The sequence below is a fragment of the Cebidichthys violaceus genome, unplaced genomic scaffold, assembly GCF_023349555.1.
Source record: "Cebidichthys violaceus isolate CVI_PGR_0920_01 unplaced genomic scaffold, fCebVio1.0.p SCAF_6, whole genome shotgun sequence".
In the NCBI taxonomy this organism is placed as follows: domain Eukaryota; kingdom Metazoa; phylum Chordata; class Actinopteri; order Perciformes; family Stichaeidae; genus Cebidichthys; species Cebidichthys violaceus.
The window spans coordinates 13,528,117-13,550,451 of record NW_027176816.1 but is presented as its reverse complement, the minus strand read 5'-3'; the positions used below and the strand labels follow the sequence as shown (position 1 = coordinate 13,550,451).

At 40.1% G+C, this 22,335-nt stretch overlaps 1 protein-coding gene across 1 annotated transcript in view; it reads right to left on the bottom strand.

Moving 5' to 3' along the window:
- Nucleotides 1-1,750: 1,750 nt before the first annotated feature.
- The window catches only part of dedd (death effector domain containing), a 36,104-nt gene continuing 15,519 nt past the window's right edge, over nt 1,751-22,335 (bottom strand). Inside the window, exons 3-5 of the mRNA XM_068732686.1 lie at nt 13,193-13,297; nt 12,884-13,018; nt 1,751-5,569 (exon numbers count right to left, since the gene is read on the bottom strand). Coding sequence (XP_068588787.1) covers nt 5,163-5,569; nt 12,884-13,018; nt 13,193-13,297 — 647 coding nt within the window. The 3' untranslated portion in view covers nt 1,751-5,162. The remainder of the gene's footprint in view (nt 5,570-12,883; nt 13,019-13,192; nt 13,298-22,335) is intronic.

The following is a 22,335-nucleotide window of genomic DNA, read 5'->3' as shown; positions in this document are numbered from 1 at the left end:
ACAGATGTTGTTAAGTGATTTGTACATGATAATGTGTTGTTTTACTTTTGTTAAAAAGTTTGTGTTCCTGGGTTTTAGGTTCTTTAACTCCATACACGTACCGCAGTTAGCCATCACAGGAGGGTTTTTGAAAAGAGAGTTTTATTTAGTCAAAAATTAAATAAACATTTTACAGAACATGCAGTGAAGCTCTGGGCTTATAAACGGGGTTAACTAAACAGAACTAAACTCAGGGTATAACAACTTAACATAAATTGAATCGCACTGAAGAGCCCAAACTGACCCAACAACAAACTGAACACAAAGACAAAGATAACTTCTAATTTAACCAATTGTGCTGACTTGCTGTGTCAATACATGGGAAGAAAGAGTTGTCCCAGCTGCTCAGGACCTGCCTGTGCTGGCTACGAAGCACAAGATGGAAAGAAATGTTTCATGACAAAGTTTAGGTGTATGTCCAGACCTGATTTAACGCCCTTACTCTATGTAGATACATCTTTGTTAACCCGCTCATTTGTACATATTTTACCATGTATGACATGTTTTGACTCTTCTACATTTGTATATGTTGAAAATTAAATTCCATGATAGAAAGAAAACTTTAACACTGCATTTGTCTGTTCTTATTATAAATCAGTGGTTAAAAAAGTAACTAGGTGGACATGAACATAATCTAAAAACTGGTTTGATTTAATATATTGTGATGTAATATGTAATTCTTACACTATGGTATTCAATGATGAACGTGTGAAATAAAGTAAAACAAATACATCAATTTATTAATTTATACATTTTTGTGATTAGCAGTTTTCTGCCAGAAGTCTTCCCTACCTTATTTGCTGCAAAAGTCTTGCTTTTTTTTGCAGTCATGTTTTTCTATTCTTCCTAGCTGTCGATTATAAAAAAAAAGTGTTCCTCTTGACTGACCATGAACTGTAATGCCTTTCTGTCTTCACTTCCTGTCATCTGCCCACTGTTGACTTTGTACTGGCACGATAATTATAAGTAAACCACTGTCCTCAACAAGACTCAATGACTGATTATATATATAACTCACTTATGCAATTTGAAAAACAAATTTATGTTTTGAATGAATCAGTCATTTTGACTGCCCTACAGATGCATCTGCTGCAGCAGTTTAATTAATTTACTCAGATTAATTAAGCCAGTACATTTTCATTATTTTGTGCAAAATTGGATCAATCTAACTGAAAACAGACCTGCTGTAGCTGTGGTTAGTTGAAGCTCATTTTGATAATCAAAATATTTACTTATTTCAGTATCCAGTATCCATGGCATATAGAAATGCAGCAAAGTTTACTTTTAGTGGTCAACAAGTCAAGAGGACTACCCACCAACATACACCGACATACATTCAAATCTCTGCAAGAACATTCATGGCCCGAATAAATTGGTTTGTCTAATTTGTCAGACAAAATGTGTTGCTTGGATTTCTCCTTCCTTGTATGTCTTTCACACATTGGTGTGACAAGCTGAGGCGCAAGAGGTGACTGAGAGGAATGAGGACAAATGTCTAAGCGAAATGAGATGCAGCCAGGATCAGTCTAATGTTAATCATCATACACGGTTTGAACATGTATTCAAACATTCCACATTTCACAGGTTTGTGTCAAAGTGGTACAAGGTTTGATTAATAAGGAAGCCGCTTGTTTAGATACATCTTCTATATTTTCTTGTCTGGAAACTGTACAGTGTTCTGTGCCAAAAGATTTTTTTCACAGGAGTCATGTTACATGAAAAGAAAACTAGGACTGGGACTTCACAAAACCCATCCATTTCCTTTATTAATAGTTCTACTTGTCTGTTTTCTGAGAAAAGCAAAATTGATGTAAGAAAAACTGACACCCAATAAGGTTATTTACAAAATATTAGCAATGTGAGTTTCTATGACATTTGTGGAGATAACAGGTTACAGGTACATGCAATTTTACGTAAGAGACAGCTGCATTTGACTAACATAACATACAATCAACATAACATACACCAACCTATATAGTAGATGCTAACTTGCAACCTTTACATGAAATTCCACTGGAGTAAAAATATAAAATGTAGGCCTACTCTATAATTCACAGTAGTAGTGGCCTGTCAATCATGACTTATGTGTTTTAGAATATGGATGGTGCGATATCAGAGATAAAATAGGGCATTTTTAGCAGGAAGAATATATTTGGGAAAGATATACACTAAACTTTTAAAAGGGTACACAGATTTTTTTTATGTCATGTTTGGCTATTTGCACTGAACAGAAAAAAATGTTAGCATTAGAGACTGGCATTTCAAATGACAATTTACTAAAGTGACATTCAGACTCTTATCTACTTCTGTTACAAAATTAAAAATAATCTAATCACAAAACAGCATTATGTTTCGTCTTCAATGTACTATTACTGAAACATTTCCAAACAAAGGTACTTTGAGTTTGCATCGAGTCATAACCAGTCCTAGTATACCAGTAATGGCATATCAAAGTGTCAAATTCTCTCTTTTTTTTTTTAAAGCCACAATTTGGAGATTTTGAAAATGTACAACTATGGCGCCCCCTTTGACATTGGTGTTAACTCCATTCCAGTATACCTAGGAATTGTGTCAACATTGGACAATTACATATCAAATGATTTACAACGAATGTTAATGTTCAGGGGCGGAAGTTGTGTCCTTTATGCAGCTATTCAAAAGTAAGGGCGTAAAGTGGGGTGATGGATGGCAAGGTGTGTGTCTATCTAGGACACAGGACACTGGAATTTCCATCATTGACATGTGCCTATTTATTAAACGTAACCACAATCATTCTCTTACCATAGCATACTAGCTGCTGTGCTCAAATATTGTGAAAACCAGGATTTTGAAGGGCATTGTCACTAAACATAATCTAGGATTTTTTTAGGATCGTCCAATACTGCAACTCTTGTCTGGTGATAAGGTTGGTTTACTCATGTTTTTTGTGAAAAGTTATTCTTGAACACAGAACAGAGATTACAGCGTAAAGCCAGTTGGCTGCCAATAAGCATGGAAGTTCTGCACCCAGCAGTAGTAGTCTGTTTCCTAATCCACTAAGTATGAAACAGAAAGATGAACATAAAAAAACAAGCCACTGTCAATCCAATTAAACAATTTATGCCATATGCTTTGAATATAATATAATTCTGCAACATACTATACATTATTAATTAGCTTGTGATAAGAGCTGACATGGAGACATACCACACAAAAACTACTGCAGACTGAAGCGCAGCGGCACATAACTGCAGACTCTTGGCTGTGTATGTCAGGACCTTTTGACGTGTCATGAAGATTTCAGGCTCCTCTGGGGGGCTTCCCAGAACTAGAAAGGTGTGCCCAATAAAGTCACTGAGTGTTATTTATGACTGCACATTTGTTATTATTAATACTGTCAACACTGGTTTGTCACAGGCACACACTAAATCTAATATCTCATTTAATGGATTCCAGTTAGCATTTATTACTACACTGTAAAAGGGATATTCTGCCATTAGAAGCACATCATTGTTCTAGATATGCACACTGAATTGTGTAAGATTATCATGCAATATACTTTACTATGTTGGTGCGCACAGTGCTAGTATATTCTGTTTCAGAACCTTAATAACAGAATCCCCAATTCGATTTGTGAATAAGACAATCCTTTATTAGTCCCATAGCGAGGAATGCCTTTGGAGAAGCCACACCTCCTGACAGAGAACGATGTAACAGCCCCTGCCCTCTCCAGGGAGATACCTGGTTGTTTCTCCAACACGTCCAACAGGCCGTCAAGTGACTGGATGACGAAGTGAGTGCAACTCTTGCTCATAATGCCTTTTGAGCATGTGAACTGACCTACATCCTGATCTACCAAGAGGCATGACATATCCACAGGAAAAAAAAAAGGATTTAACAGATTTAATCTCAAATGAGATGACTCCACACACACTAGCTGTGATTTTTACTGACTGTTGAGTTATTTCAAATTTAAAAAAAGTTAAGTGTTGTATCAGGAGAGAACATGAGTGAGACAGAGAGCGAGCAGAAGTACAGGCTGACAATAAAACTGGCATTGATTTGCAAATCCAACAAATCTAATGCACCAGTGAATGACTAATTGTTTCACTGGATAGGATTCAACACATTAAAATGATCCACAAAGGTTTAACTATTGGCAGTGATGGGACATTTGAAATTTCACATTAGGCCAGAATCACAGCTGCTGGTACCAAGCCAGATTGCAAAACAAAGAATTTGTTAAAACAAAGCCAAGACACAAGGATGTCGAGAGTGAATAAATGTGAGCCAATAAAAAAACAATCAAAAACGGTTCATCTTTACTGACAAGGGAACTCTAGGCACTCTTGAGAAAGTAAGATAATAAGTGGAAAGAAATAGAAAAACAAATTGTAACCTGAAGGCCTTTACAAACCCTGGGCATTTTTCTTTTGTTGGTGCAATTAATTTGCACGTCAATTTTATTATTCCGAACCATTGTTTTTGTCATGAAAACACAGAATGCAAAAATTATGCAGCAAGAAAAGCAATATACTTTTTTTTTAAAAAAAGGTTGATTTTTCTGAGCTTTGGCGCTGTAAATAAAGGCATCAACTATTCAAACTGTGCGGAAGTATTCTGAATTTTTGTGTTGTTAATCCTGTTGTGTAAAAGCCTTAAGTCCTACGGTTTGTGCCTTTCTATAACATACAAACCAGTCTCATTATTGGGTTGATCCAATCAATCTATAATGTACCTAAAAAAACTTGGAATAAAATAACCAGTTTGTCAATAGGGTACAACTCCCACTGGGAGTAACTTTTCAGCGCTTTTCCTGTAATGAAAAGAACTGGACTTTGAACTGGTTGTGAAGATCACCTATCATTTGACTTAACAAAAGTGTTTCAGCAAATATACCAGAAACAAGAAATTAGTTAAATTCAGTGCACGCATTAATCAGCATTCTCCTCTGTGAAGGAAATGAAATCACCTTGCATGCTAAGCTTCAGGGTGCCAAGTCGATATCCTATGACCTTAGCTCTAAAGGAATCAATGCGGTGGGTAGAAGTCCTTCAGTTCCTTTCAGGCACACACTTCAGGTACCTTAAATGACACAACCACATCTCACCCTATTTCCTGTGGGGGAGGCACAGCAGTTCTGTCTAAGATACAGAGTCTTTGGTAGCTCCTGGTGGGCTCCCTCCACTTGTGACCAAATTACGGAGCAGTTTACGTCGACCAGCCTGGTAGTCCTCCTCGTCAACATTGACCAACAGTTTTATAGCTTCGTGGCCCACAGCCTGTTTTAAGGAATCTGTGATAAAGACCCCTTTAAGGGCCTCTAGCAATGATCCATTGATGTAGTCCCTCCAGAAGGCATCCAAGTAGGTAAGCTCAGAGAACTTGATGTCACAGATGATGGAGCCCAAGTCTCGGGATTTGAGGATAGTGTTTGCCTGATTGAAGCGCTCAAATTGTCTCTCCACTGCCTCTTGCTTATTGGAAAAGACATTGCCCTGAAGTGCAGACTCATGCTGGCAGTATTCAGCACGAACCCGGAGCCGGATATCTAGAGGAGAGCACAAAATAAAAAAGAAAGAAAAAGATCAGCTGAGACCCCTACTTTGATTATTTGAGTAGGACAAGAACAAATCAGCAAACAAATAATACCAACATTTTATGTCTAAAATGATTCCAATCATAGTTGAGCCATAGCTGGCAACCAGCATGCCCTTAGACAATTGCCTGGTGTATGTACAAGCTTAAAGAATCAAGGGTGGGGTATGCTCGAAATGGGCTAGTTTGTACCAATTGTCGTCTCAAGGACAAACTGTTCAGAACGGTCACACAGCACCACACGCTTTCAGACACTAAAAACGTATGGCACCCTATGGTATCACCGGCACAAATTCTGACCTTTTTATGCAGAGTGCAGACAAGTTTTCCCATTGCTCAGGACAGGTTGCAGGCCCAAAGGATGTACCAGCAGCTGCCGGTCCTGCTCTCTCTCTCTGCACTCTCTCTCTCTCTCTCTCTCTCTCTCTCTCTCTGCACACCTTCACTCTCTCTGCACACCTTCACCGACTCTGCACACCTTCACTCACTCACACTCACTCTGCACACCTTCACTCTGCACACCTTCACTCACTCTCCCACTCTGCACAACTACACAACTACACACACACACACACACACACACACACACACACACACACACACACACACACACACACACACACACACACACACCCACCCACCCAAATCACTAGCAGATAATGTCAGGTAAACATGACAGGGAAGAGAAACGTAACATAGCAAATTAAGTAAAAGAGAAGGAGAGAAAGAAAGAGATAAAAAGGTAAAGGAACAATTGAAGCAAGCAAGGAAACAAAAAGGGTGAAAAGGACTAATGAAGAAAACAATGGAGGTACCAATGCAGTGATGAGTCACTGTTGGTGCTCAATTGTTAATTAAAACATGAATTTAAATATTTCATGTGTGTTGGTTTTTAAGATGTTTTATATTTCTAATGTTTACAAAAAAGATATTAGTTAGGGCTGTCAAGCTAGCCGGATAACATCAGCTTTGTGGAATTGGGCCATGACATCATCACAGAGACATGGTTGTCTCAGGGAGACTGTAGTTCTCCCATTGAAGCAACCCCCCCAGATTGCTGCTGCTGCTGGCTGTTATCTACAGAAAAGTTTTTAAATGTACTCCCATTTTACATGTCCGTTTTACTTAATTTGAACATCTTGGCTTTATAGTAAGCTCTGAAGATCCTATCTAAAGTAAGGCAAAATTTCTATTTTAGGTGATTTTAACATACACGTCTGCTGCCCTTCACAGACTTTTGTCACTGATTTTATGGATAACCTGGAATCTTTTAACCTCACTAAGGTTATACAGGAGTCTACACACTCAAAGGGTCACACCCTCGACCTAGTTATGTACTGTGGTCTCAACCCTGATAACTTTGAGACAAAGGATATATGTGTGTCTGATCATAAAGCAGTTTTATTCAATGTGGTTTTATTCCATCCTCTACCAGTTATTTATACTTCACCTGTCCGCCGCCAGATTTCAACTCAATCTCTGCGAGCACGTTTTCTGAGCTTTTTACCATCAATTTTTAACTGCCTTTAATCCTTATTTTAACTGAGAGGAGCTGGTCTCCCTTTTTAATCACACCTATCAGATTGTCCTGGACTCTGTTAAAGACAAAAGGTCAAATATAACACCCCAGCCCTGGCAAAATGAATCCACCTAGGATTTATAGAGAGACTGTAGGAGAAAGGAACAAAAATGGGGGGGAAAAACAGGTTTACGTGTATTGAGTTGAAAAGATACAATGAGGACTTATCAAACGGCAGTTAAAGAAGCAAGAACTTCTTTCTTCTCCAACTTAATTTTGGCAAACCACTCAAATCCGAGAATTCTACATAAGATAATCGACTCAGTGGTCACCCCCCCTGTCATTTTACTGTTGCCTCACAAAAGATGTGTGAGCAGTATTTAAACTTTTTTACAGAGTTAAGGACATCAGGCAGCAAACACCCCCCCCCCCCCTTGTCTTACATGTCAGGAAGGATATTAGTTATTTTAGCAACTTTAAACCTTCACTGTCCTTTTTAGCTGAAATCATATCTCGTTTGATTTTATACCAACTACATTTTTTAAAGAGGTTATTGATACAGTTGGGGCCAGTATTTTATTGATTATTAATAGCTCATTAGCAACAGGAAATGTTCCATCATCTCTTAAACATACTGTGATCCAACCTCTTTTGAAGAAACCTAATCTTGATTCCTTTGTACTTAGCAATTTTAGACCCAATTCTAAACTTCCGTTTTTATCAAAAGTTTTAGAGAAAGAGGTGTCAACCCAGCTTTTAGCTTTTATGTGTCTTAATAATGTATTTATGAATAAATATTTCCCCCAGGCTGTCAGAGCTGTTCACACTCAACTTCACTCCACTACTTAAAACAATAAATGACGACCTCCTCTGCTGGATGAAACTACCACTATCACTCATGGGCAGAATAGCTACAGTTAAAATGATAATACTTTCTAAAATAAATTACCTATTCACAATGATACCATCTCAACCCACCCACTCCTGGTTCAAATCATTTGACTCAATCATCACTCAATTATACTGGAAAAATAAGACACCAAGAATTAAGCTGGCCACTCTACAAAAACCAAAAACACGAGGACTTGAAGCTCCACATTTTTTCCACTACTCCCTAGCAAATCCACTTCAATACATTCTGAAATGGATCCACCCCAATTAATCAGATAACACATGGTTAGATATAGAACAGACAGTTTGTAAGGACATTCAGATTTCAGACCTACCATTTCTCAGCCAATCTATCAATCTAACGCCATCCTTGTTTCAAAACACTAACAATAGCAGAAACTCTGACAGCCTGGTGGAAATTCCACAAAATCACAAACATCACTTTTGCACCTTCAAATTTTACTCCCATATGGAACAATCCTGAATTTCTAAGCCACAAGAAACCTCTAAATCTACACACATGGTCCGCTAAAGCCATCACTCATCTGAAACATCAATAATAATACTCTGGTTTCATTCCCCCACTTGGTTCAGAAGTACGGCCTCGGGAGCAATCAATTTTTGGAATTTCTGCAACTCATCATCCGTTCAATCCAAACTTAACATTAAGACCACTAACCTAGAACTACCACCCTCAACCTCATATCCCCTCCTCAAAAAAGTGAATCTCAAAAATATGTAGTGTAATATCAGTCTGACAAAACATCATCCATACAATCAAAAAAATGGGAATTAGGCTTGTCAATCACTCCCGATGCTGACTTCTGGAACCAAATCTGCAATAACATCTACTTCATGACTAAAAATGCCAATTTACAACTAATACAGTATTAAATACTTCACAGAATTCATTACACTGGACAAAAAAATCTTTAAAATGGGATTCACGTCAGACATCTGTCCACATTGCACACGAAAAAGCCCGGATAGCTATGTTAACGCCACCTGGCACTGCACACCAAAACACTTTTGGAAAGAAATAACTGAGTCACTGTCTGTCTTCCTGGGCTGTATCGTCCCATTACCCCCTTCACTGTGCTTACTAGGAGACATTTCAACAATAAATCTGAGCAAAACAAACCGCCGATTACTCCTCGTAGCCCTACCTATCGCCAAGAAAACTATCCTCATGAACTGGAAATCAAGGAATAACACACATATCACATACTGGACAAACTTAATGATAGAATATATTTCAATGGAAAATCTAACCTCCTCCAACATATACACTAGAACAGAACACCACTCCATCTGGTCATGTTTGCATCCTTGGAGGCGCTGGTGGGACTCCGGCCTGCGTGGCCGAGAATGCCCATGTGGACCGCCTGACGCTGGAAATTATGCTTAACAAATAGTCCACCGCTTCCTGTATCCGCTGTGTGGTGCTAGAGAACATGTGCAAATATGCATTGTGTTGCTCTATATGAAGTGTAAACCACATTGTGTAAGTCATCTAACTCGGATGGTGTTTGTCAGAAAATGCAGATTTCCTTTCGCCAGTAGGTGGCGCTGTGAGTTTTAGTGAAAATTAGCTTGTAGACATCCTCAGGCCATGAGTGTTATCAAGCATGGGAAGTTTGGGACTGTTTGGAACAACTCCAGCTGAGTTACATCAGCTTTTTTGATGGGGAATCACGTAAAGTAGCCGCCCACTACGGCTACGCCATTCGACCAAACGTAAAGCTTTTAATATTTTTTAATCACAAAGGTCTTGAGATTGTACTTACCAAATTTGAAGATTAACAGTATTTGGCGTTAATGCCTTGTAATGCTAATACACACCCTGCCATTTCACAGTATAGAAGAACACCCACAAAGTTTGTTTTCATGTGCTAATTGAGCGAAACACAAGTACGACACCGACTACATGAGGTATGGATTTTCTTACATTGAGGACAAAAGAGGGCAAAAACCTCTGTGTTTTGTGCAGCGAGGTCCTGTCACACAGCATGAAGCCGTCAAAACTGAAGCGGCATTTGTTGGATCAATCCGCAGCAGTTAAACTGAAAACTATACCTCTGTCAAATGACACTATAAGTAGGTGAATTGAAGACATGTCGGATGACATCAAACAACAGACCACAGCTCGATATAAGGCAAATGGTCATTTTGCATTACAAATGGACGAATCTACAGACATAACAAACAAAGCAGTTTTACTCATGTGTGGGACGGGGACTGACAGGAACAATTCCTCTGCACAGGAGACATCTCTACTACTACGACTGCAGAGGACATTTTCAGCTCAGGTTCAAACTGCACCATCTTTTCATTAAATACATTTGAGAAGTTGAAAATTTGGGTCGCAGCTTGTCATTAAGGGGTGATGGTGGGTCCCGCAGCCAGACCAGTTGAGAACCACTGGTTTAGAGCATGGTCCCAAGAGACCTTTTTTAAGTCTTTATGGGATACATGTGTCTATCAAATTTCATACATGTACCTGAAACGTAGCGATGGGGCGACTATTTTGAAAATGTATAGGGGGCGCTATGGAGGCATTTCAAAACGGCCAAGCCAAAATCCCATATAAAATATGTCTTCCCATGACCTATGACACATGTACAAAGTTTCATGACTTTTTGAGCGTCCGAAGCCACTGAACCATCAGCTTCTTTTTCATGGTGAATGATGCGTTGCCACGGCAACAGCGTTCTACAAAAACTCACAATTATGATTATTCATGATGAAGCATCTTCAATGTCATAAGGCATTCCTTACTAAATTTGAGACTGATCTGGTCAACTGGCTAGGAGGAGTAGATACAAGTATAAAATGTGCCAGTTGCTTTTGCCAGTAGGTGGCGCTATGAGTTATTGAAAATGTTGGCATTGATATATGCTCATACTTGAAGTAGCATCAAGCATATGTAATTTTTTGCAGATTGAATAATGTACCTTGGAGTTATAACAACTTTATTGTTCATGCCGTGTTTGGGCATAATTAGGTCATAGCGTGTTTATTACCTTGCTTTGTTTGTTTTAAGTTACTGTATTGTTACACACACACACACACACACACACACACACACACACACACACACACACACACACACACACACACACACACACACACACCTCAAAGCCCAGCTCATCTCCAACGAGCTGTTTGAGCCATTTCAATCCGGTTTCTGCTCACAGCACTGAAACAGACCTCCTCAAAGTCACCAACGACCTCCTCCTCTCCTCAGACGCTGGTCACCTCAATATTCTCATCCTCCTCGACCTCACTGCAGCTTTCAGCACCATCAACCCCATCATCCTGCTCTCCTGCCTCGAATCCTCCCTCAATATCACCGGAACTGCTCTCTCCTGGATTAAATCATATCTTACAAACAGACTACAGTTCATCAGCATCAACAACTGTACTTCCTCCACTGCTCCTCTGTCTCAAGGCATCCCCCAGGGTTCGGTGCTTCATCCTCTACATGCTCCCTCTTGGTAACGTCATACGTCAACATGGTCTCCACTTCCACTGCTACGCCGATGATGTCCAGCTCTACTTCTCCACAAAGGCCATTACTCACTCCACTCTTACCTCACTGACATTAAATCATGGATGCAAACCAACTTCCTCAAACTCAACTGTGATAAATCTGACATGATCATCATCGGTCCCAAATCTCTCACTAAAACCAGTCACAACTTCTGCCTCACCATCGACACACACACATCCGCAACCTCAGAGTCATGTTTGACAGCAACCTCTCCTTTGAACACCACGTCAAACAAATCACCAGAACTGCCTTTTTTTCACTTAAAAAACATAGCCCGTCTCCCCCCATCACTCTCCTTATCTGCTGTTGAAACTCTGATCCACGCCTTCATCATCTCCAGAATCGACTAGTGCAACAGCATTCTTCACGGCACATCATCCAAAATCCTAAATAAACTCCAGTACATCCAAAACTCTGCTGCTCGCCTGCTCACCCACACCCGTGATCACATCACCCTTGTTCTCCAGAATCTCCGCTGGCTCCCCGTACCACAACGGATCGAATATAAAGTCCTTCTCCTCACTCACAAAGCCCTCCATAATCAGGCCCCCTCCTACCTCACCGACCTGCTTCACCACCACACTCCATCCTGTCAGTCTCTGATGCCAACCTCCTGTCCCTTTCACTCAGGACCAAGCACCGGACATGGGGTGACAGAGCCTTCTCCATAGCTGCCCCCTCCCTCTGGAACTCTCTCCCCAAACACATCCGAGACTGCACTTATCTTTCCATGTTCAAATTTCAAATCAAAACCCACCTTTTCAGAACTGCTTCTAATGTGTGACCAATATTGCGTGTTTTTATGTTTTTAGTGTATAGCTTTTATATATGATGATTTTAATGTAAAGTGTCTTTGAGTACTCTGAAAAGCGCTCTATAAATAAAATGTATTATTATTATTATTATTAATTGTATAATAGTTTTTGTTAGCTTTGGATATTATTGACTTGATCATTATTATTAGTGTAAAGAGCAGCTTTCTGTGATTGCATGTGTATGTGATAATAGCTGGATATGTGGCTTGTGCTCGAATTCAAACCTTCACTGTTCACTCTAAATGTGGAATAGTACTTTGGCTGTTGACATTTTGAGTGAACACCAATTTTGAGACTCAATTTATAGTTTGGTTATTGGTCCCTGTTCTCAGGGTGGTTATTAAAATGATGTTTAAAACTTAAACATAATTTTTTTTTGGTTACTTAAGGTATGTAAATGTTTTCCTGGATTGGTCTAAGCCAATGTCATTATTCTCTTCGAGGCCAGACAAAAATGATGACCCCTCTCCATGTTGCGTTTGTTTTTACCACATGTTTGCTTCTCTCTGCAGTCAGCTGAGGAATGACTTCTCCGTTTGCGGTTTTGTACAAGAGGAGTTGGCTTTGTTTGAGGATGTCCAACATGGGGTCCTGATGGGGAACAGCAAATGACTGGCTGCGGACCTAGAAAGTGACATTAGTTTTAATGTTAATCAAGCTTCTGTATCACAGTATGCAGTTACTTAAGAGACATTCACTTAGTATTTATCAATATTCTTAGTCTTATCTTGCTGAAATGAAGAAGTGTAAGAAAAAGAAAAAGAACTTGAACACACACACAAATACACAAACACACACCTGTTCTTCTGTGAGGCACAGTGTCCTTGTTCTGCTCTGCTCCTCTTGGTGAAATGTAGCGCACTGATGTTTCTTCCAGGTACTTGTCGACAGGATCTGGGCAAACTGGAAACAGTTGATTTCTGATGTTATCATTAATTACAGTGCTAATCATCACATTCAAATCAGTGGAATACATCACACAGAAATGCAGAGACAGTCAGTTTTAGTGCACTGGCAGAGATACATGAGCGTTAGGCTCCATCAAGCACACACCAATGTACAAAAAGTTAATTCTTTCTCATAAAAAGTTACATTTCTAAGCAATAAAAAAATGTACCACACCAAGTCTAACTTGTGTTTTGGCCGCAACAGCCTACAGCCTAATAAGTCTTCTGCTCCGACAACTTTCCAGAGGTGTCAATTCAAAGTACCTTCATATCTGTGTTCCCTAGCTATAAAGTGTAAACAAAGATTCTGAAGAAAATGCCAAGACAACAAAGACACTCTACAGCAGTGGGTGGCAGTAGTGTGTCACTTAACATTTTGCTCAACACTACAAAACATAAATAGAATTAAAGCTGCAAGCAGCATTGATCGGGCCCTCGCAACTTCACGCACGTCGAGGGTACTTGAAGGACTCTGGTTGACGCGGCCATGCATTTCTGTGACCATCATACATTGCGTGCACGAGTTAAACAGTATTTCCTGGTACTGGCAGGACTCTGGTTGACGCGGCCATGCATTTCTGTGACAATCATAAACTGCGTGCACGAGTTAAACTATATTTCCTGCCTCAACCAGCAGCGTAGCAAGATCATGTTGCCAGGTCTTAAGCCTCATATGTTTTGAGTGTACCTCCGATACAATCATAAATGTAAGCCTGTTAAGATCATTAAGAAAATGAATACGTGTGAATGTGTTTCAGTGTTTATAAAATAACAGACCGTCAATTTACTGGGATGGGGTTCAACTCCCTGCAGTGTCCTGCTGATTGTATTTGAACTTACATGAAAGTTAACAGAACAGTATTGTCATTTGCTTTTACTTTAACACTTTAATTTAACACTGTTTTCATTTTAAGCTCTTCTATAACTTTAGATTGTAGTGTAAAGCATTCATTGTAACATTTAACGTGATTTTCATGTAGAAGCTCTGGACAGATCATTTATACTAATGCCCACTGACATGGTTTGAGAACCACTGTTGTCTAACTTTTGCTCTCCAAGCATCTTAGTTTGCACATATTTAGATCAGAGAAGTCTTTTTCTCATGGTGTGCCCACGAACCCTTTAAATAAATTCAGTGTTTGGGCTGCTGTAATTAAAGAATCCTGCTTACTTCTGTGGTTGCCAGTAGGTGGTGCTATGACTATGAGTTAATATTGGCATGCAAAAGCCCTAAAATCATGACGGTAATCAAGCATGTCAAGTTTGGGACAGTTTTGTCAAAGTACAGTTGAGTTACAACAGCTTGGTGGATGATGGTGAATCATGTAAAATGGCCGCTACACCAAGTCCATGTTGTTTGATGAAACCTCAAGCTTTTAGTAACTTTTAATCGCTACGGTCTTTAGATTGTTCTGACCAAATTCTAAGTTGATCGGATTAATTCCCTAGGAGGAGTTTGTAGTACAGCACATGGAAATAGAAAAAAACAGGAGAAATTCATACAAAATTCAAAATGGCTGACTTCCGGTTGGGTTTAGAGCATGAACCCCTAAGACTTTTTGTTAAGTCTACATGTGATACATCTGCTTACCAAATTTTATACAGCTAGGTGAAACGTACTGCGAGGGCTGCATCGTCAAAACTTTGTAGGGGGCGCTATCGAGCCAACTTGCCGCTCTGAAGCATTAAAATCACATCAGATAACTACATTCAGGATTTTAAATGTGTTTGACAAGTTTGGTTACGTTTTGAGCATTTTTAGCCCCTCAAAAACACTTTTGTTTTTCGTGGCGAAGAATGCGTCGCCACGGCAACGGCATTTCACGAAACAACAACCTTTGAGTAACTATTCATCACAAAGGTCTTTAGATTGTTCTGACCAAATTCTAAGCTGATCTGATTAATTACCTAGGACTAGTTCGTAGTACAGCACCTGGAAATGGGAAAAATACACGAGAAATTCATATAAAATTAGAAATGACTGACTTCCGGTTGGGTTTAGAGCATGGACCCCTAAGACTTTTTTTTAAATCCACATGTGATACATCTGCTTACCAAATGTTATACATCTAGGTGAAACGTACTGCGAGGGCTGCATCGTCGAAATATTGTAGGGGGCGCTATCGAGCCAAGTTGCCACTCTGAAGCATTAAAATCACATCAGATAACTACATTCAGGATTTTAAATGTGTGTGACAAGTTTGATTTTGTTCTGAGTATTTTTAGCCCCTCAAAAACACGTTTGTTTTTCATGGCGAGGAATGCATCGCCACGGCAACGGCATTTCACGAAACAACAAGCTTTGTGTAACTTTTAATCACAAAGGTCTTTAGATTGTTCTGACCAAATTCTAAGTTGATCTGATTAATTCCCTGCGAGGAGTTTGTTAAAGTAGAGCGCCTGGAAATTGAAAAAACGACACTAGAAATTCAGACTAAATTCAAAATGGCTGACTTCCGGTTGGGTTTCGGGCATGGCCCCAAGAGACTTTTATTTAAGTCCACATGTGATGCATGTGCCTACCAAATTTTGTTAATCTATGTGAAACGTACTGCGAGGGCTGCTTCGGCAAAATTTTGTAGGGGGCGCTATTGAGCCGATTTAACACTCTGATTGAATAAAATCATATTATATAACTACATTTTGGCCTTGTGATCTGTGTGTCAAGTTTGCTTGTGTTTCGAGCTTTTTTAACCTCTCCAAATGACCATCGTTTTTCACGGCGAAGACTGCGTTACCACGGCAACGCCGTTCGACAAAACATCAAAAGCTTAGAGAACTGGCATTATGAACTTCTTACATTTGTGTGGAACAAATTTGATGTTGATCTGATTTTCTAACTAAGAGAAACAAGCCAAAGTATAAAGACTTTAACTTACTGTTGCCAGTAGGTGGCGCTATGACTATGATTCAAAATTGGCCTGCAGACGTCTTCAGGCCTGGAGTCTAATCAAACATGTGAAATCTGGTAAAGATCTGATGATGCAGAGTCGAGTTACATCAGTTTATTCGTTCATGGCGAAGGATCGAAGTTCGCCGAGACGCCACGTCGCCGCCCTTCAACAACTTCTTACGATCTTCACAATGAAGCATTATCAACATCTTAAGGCTTTTCTGACAAAACTTTAGAGGGATCGGAATAATCTGTGAGGAGCAGGATGTCAAAGTACAAAAGTACAACTTCCACTTGCCACTAGGTGGCGCTATTACTATGATTCTAAATTATCATATACATGTGTTCAGGGTCAGGATGTTATGATATATGAGAAATTTGGAGCAGATTAGGCAATGTACAGCCGAGTTACAACAACTTCCTGTTTCATGGCGAATGGTGTTTTTTTGCCGCAACGCCACGGACACATAGTTCGATAACTTTTTGATCTTTGAGTATCGTTTCACTGCCAAGGTCTCAAGAGCATACTGACCAAATCTGAAGGCAATCGGGTTTAATCTCTTGGAGGAGTTCGTTACAGTAGAGCGCCTGGAAATTGAAAAAACAACAGTAGAAATTCAGACTAAATTCAAAATGGCTGACTTCCGGTTGGGTTTAGGGCATGGCCCCAAGAGACTTTTATTTAAGTCCACATGTGATACATGTGCCTACCAAATTTTGTTAATCTATGTAAAACGTACTGCGAGGGCTGCTTCGTCGAAATTTTGTAGGGGGCGCTATTGAGCCGATTTAACACTCTGATTGAATAAAATCATATTATAGAACTACATTTTGGCCTTGTGATCTGTGTGTCAAGTTTGCTTGTGTTTCGAGCTTCTTTAACCTCTCCAAATGACCATCGTTTTTCACGGCGAAGACTGCGTTACCACGGCAACGGCGTTCGACGAAACATCAAAAGCTTAGAGAACTGGCATTATGAACTTCTTACATTTGTGTGGAACAAATTTGATGTTGATCTGATTTTCCAACTAAGAGAAACAAGCCAAAGTATAAAGACTTTAACTTACTGTTGCCAGTAGGTGGCGCTATGACTTTGATTCAAAATTGGCTTGCAGATGTCTTCAGGCCTGGAGTTTAATCAAACATGTGAAATCTGGTAAAGATCTGATGATGCGGAGTCGAGTTACATCAGTTTATTCGTTCATGGCGAAGGATCAAAATTCGCAGAGCCGCCACGTCGCCACGCTTAGGCAACTTCCTACAATTTTCACAATGAAGCATTATCAAGGTCTTAAGGCTTTTGTGACAAAATTTGAGAGGGATCCGATTAATCTGTGAGCAGTAGGGTGTCAAAGTACAAAACTTATGACTTCCTGTTGCCACTAGGTGGCGCTATTACTATGATTCTAAATTGTCATATACATGTGTTCAGGGTCAGGATGTTATGACATATGAGAAATTTGGAGCAGATTAGGCAATGTACAGCCGAGTTACAACAACTTCCTGTTTCATGGCGAATGGTGTTTTTTTGCCGCCACACCACGGACACATAGTTCGAGAACTTTTTGATCTTTGAGTATCGTTTCACTGTGAAGGTCTCAAGAGCATACTGACCAAATCTGAAGGCAATCAGGTTTAATCTCTAGGAGGAGTTCGTTAAAGTACGGCGCCTTGAAACGGTCCAAAAACGTCATGAAATTCAAAATGGCCGACTTCCTGTTTGGTTTAGGATATACCTCCTTTTGACTTTTTTGTACGTCCCATCACGTTCCACATACCTACCAAATTTCATACAGCTAGGTCAAACCCAAAGTTGGGGCTACTCTGTAGGGGGCGCTATCGAGCCAAAATGTCATGCCGCAGCTGGACACCCCAATAATACTGGAATTTTCACCACGATTGAATTTTGTGCCAAATTTCAAAAGATTCCCAGTATCCCAAGCACCTCCTTTTTGCGATGAAACTGGTACGATAATAATAATAATAATAAAAAACATTAGAATAACAATAGGTCCTCCGCTCCGACTACGTCGGTGCTCGGGCCCTAATAATACCCCATAGAATTTCAATATGTCCTTCGCTGGCCGGACGTTGTCGGTGGCTTGGGCCCTAATAAAAACTCTTAGAAACTCAATAGGGCCTTCGCTGGCCCGACGTTGTCGGTGGCTCGGGCCATAATAATAATACCCCATACAATCTTAATAGGGCCTTCGACAGTCAGACAACGTGCTTAGGAGTCCGATGCTTTCTTTCTGCTTGGACCGCGTGACGCAGGAAATGATGCAATGCAAATAATCCACAGCATCCTGTATCCGCTGTGTGGTGCTACAGAACTTGCACAAACATGTATTATGTTGCTCTATAACAACTATAGACGACATTGTGTAAAAGTCATGTAAATCGGATGCCAGTTGTCAAAAAACGCAGAATTACTTTGGCCAGCAGGTGGCGCTATAAGTATTAGTGAAAATTTGCTTGTGGACATCCTCAGGCCATGAGTGTTATCAACCATGTGAAGTTTGGGACTGTTTGGAACAAGTCCGGATGAGTTACATCAGCTCCTTTGGTGGGGAGTCACGCAAAGTAGCCGCCCGCTACGGCTAAGCCATTCCGTCAAACATAAAGCTTTTGATAACTTTTAATCACAAAGGTCTTGAGACTGTACTGACCAAATTTGAAGTGGATCCGACAAAGTGTCGAGGAGGAGTTTGTTAAAGTATAGCGACTAGAAATGAGCCTAAGTCCATTGAAAAATGACACAAAAATCTAAATGGCCGACTTCCGGTACGGTTTAGAGCATGGTCCTATGAGACATATTTGTAAGACTCTCTGAGATACATTTTCCTACCAAGTTTCATACAGGTACCTCAAATGTAGCGCTAGGGCTGCTCTTTTGAAATATTGTAGGGGGCGCTATGGAGGCAGTTTAACGGCCAAGCCAAACACCCATATAAAATATGTCTTTCCATTACCTATGACACATGTACAAAGTTTCATGAGTTTTTGAGAATCGCAAGCCACTGATCCATCAGCCTACGTTTTCATAGCGAATGATGCGTTGCCATGGCAACAGCGTTCAACGAAAACTCACAATATTCATGATGATGCATCATCAATGTCTTAAAGCTATTTCCCCAAAATTTAAGACTGATCTGGTGAACTGGCTAGGAGGAGTAAATAAAAGTATAAAATATGACATTTCCTTTTGCCAGTAGGTGGCGCTATGAGTTATTGTACATTTTTCAATTGAAATGTGCTAAGGGTTGAAGTAGCATCATGCATAAGAAATTTCGTGCAGATTGGATAATGTACCTTGGAGTTATAACAACTTCTTTCTTCCCGGCCAATGAGGCAAATTGGCCGCCCCGCCACGTCAAGGTTCTTCGATGAAAACTGTAGCTTTTGTAACTTTTCATCACAAAGGTCTTAAGAGCATCCTGACCAAATTTGAAGTCGATCGCATGAATTCTCTAGGAGGAGTTCGTTCAAATACAAAGGCTGAAAACGTGAAAAATCACCAAAAAACTGAAAATGAGTGAATTACTGTAGCGCCCCCTATGGGTTGAATGGACTGAAAATTACAGGGTAGGTTCCGCCATGCAATGTTCACATATACTGCAAATTTGGTGATTTTAGGATACACGGTTGAGAAGTTATGTGTATTGAAAAACAAGCCACGCCCCAAGAAGTTCATTGGTCCGTATCTTCTAAACGCTTTAAGATATCAACAAGCTTTTGATAACTTCATGTGATCTAGATCCAATAATGATCCACAGAAAATTTGGTAGCAATCGGACTTAGCATGTAGGAGGAGTTCTCAAAAATGTGTTTTTCACAAAATTCAAGATGGCGGAAAATTTTTCCAGGCGGAGCTTAGGGGTCTGAGAGGCTTTTTTTTAGATCTAGTGGATGTGGACATCTGTGTTGAATTTCAAGTAAATCGAACATACTGGCCGAGGGGCGTCGCCGGTCCGACTTGTAGGGGGCGCTACAGAGCCAGTTTTTTTCACACAAATATACAACCTATATCATACCCCAAGTTTCACCAGACCTGACAAGACTTCAAAATTTGGTGAGTTTTCATGCATGACAAGTTCCCCAGAAATGCTCCCAAAGAGGAAAAATAAAAATCAGAATAATAATTAAAGGTGCAAGCAGCGATGAACGGGCCCTCGCCTCCTCCCGCACGTCGGGGGTGCCGACGGGACTCCAACGTATGCAGCCGAGATTGTCTGCGACAGTCGGACAACGCACGTCGGTGTCCGATGATTTTTTTCTGCTTGGACCGCGTGACGCAGGAAATGATCCTATGCAAATAGTCCACAGCATCCTGTATCCGCTGTGTGGTGCTACAGAACATGCACAAACATGTTTTATGTTGCTCTATAACAACTGTAGACAACATTGTGTAAAAGTCATGTAAATCGGATGCCAGTTGTCAAAAAACGCAGAATTACTTTGGCCAGCAGGTGGCGCTGTGAGTATTAGTGAAAATTAGCTTGTAGACATCCTCAGGCCATGAGTGTTATCAAGCATGGGAAGTTTAGGAGCGTTTGGAACAAGTCCGGCTGAGTTACATCAGCTTTTTTCATGGGGAGTCACGTAAAGTAGCCGCCCGCTACAGCTAAGCCATTCCGTCAAACGTAAAGCTTTTGATAACTTTTAATCACAAAGGTCTTGAGACTGTACCGACCAAATTTGAAGTGGATCCGACAAAGTGCCTAGGAGGAGTTCGTTAAAGTATAGCGACTAGAAATGAGCCTAAATCCATTGAAAAATGACACAAAAATCTAAATGGCCGACTTCCGGTACGGTTTAGAGCATGGTCCCAAGAGACATATTTGTAAGTCTCTCTGAGATACATAATCCTACCAAGTTTCATACAGGTACCTCAAACGTAGCGCTGGGGCTGCTCTTTTGAAATATTGTAGGGGGCGCTATGGAGGCAATTTAAAACGGCCAAGCCAAACACCCATATAAAATATGTCCTCCCATTACCTATAACACATGTATAAAGTTCCATGACTTTTTGAGCATCGCAAGCCACTGATCCATCAGCCTACTTTTTCATGGCGAATGATGCGTTGCCGCGGCAACAGCGTTTAACGAAAACTCCCAATATTCATGATGGTGCATCATCAACGTGTTAAGACTATCTTTACAAAATTTCAGACTGATCTGGTGAACTGGCTAGGAGGAGTAAATAAAAGTATAAAATATGACATTTCCTTTTGCCAGTAGGTGGCACTATGAGTTATTGAACATTTTTCAATTGAAATGTGCTAAGAGTTGAAGTAGCATCATGCATAAGAAATTTCGTGCAGATTGAATAATGTACCTTGGAGTTATAACAACTTCTTTTTTCCATATTTGAAGTCGATCGCATGAATTCTCTAGGAGGAGTTCGCTCAAATACAAAGGCTGAAAACGTGAAAAATCACCAAAAAACTGAAATTGAGTGAAATACTGTAGCGCCCCCTATGGGTTGAATGGAATGCAAATTGCAGGGTATGTTCCACCATGCAATATGCACAAATACTGCAAATTTGGTGATTTTAGGATACACGGTTGAGAAGTTAAGTGTATTAAAAAACAAGCCACGCCCCAAGAAGTTCATTGGTCCGTATCTTCTAAATGCTTTAAGATATCATGAAGCTTTTGATAACTTATTGTGATCTAGACCCAATAAGGATGAGTTCTCAAAAATGTGTTTTTCGCAAAATTCAAAATGGCGGAACATTTTTCTAGGCGGAGCTTTGAGGTCTGAGAGGCTTTTTGTAGATCTAGCGGATCTGGACATGTGTATTGAATTTCAAGTAAATTGGTTATACTGGCCGAGGGGCGTCGCCGGTCCAAATTGCAGGGGGCGCTATAGAGACATTTTTTGACACAGAAATATGCAACCTATGTCAGATGGCTATTTTCACCAGACCTGACAAGTCTGCAAAATTTGGTGAGTTTTCATGCATGGCAAGTACCCCCAAAATACTCCCAATGTTTTAAAATAAAAATCAGAAAAATAATAACCCTTTCAATTTCAATAGGGCCTTCGCTGGCCCGACGTTGTCGGTTGCTCGGGCCCTAATAAAAAACATTTGAAT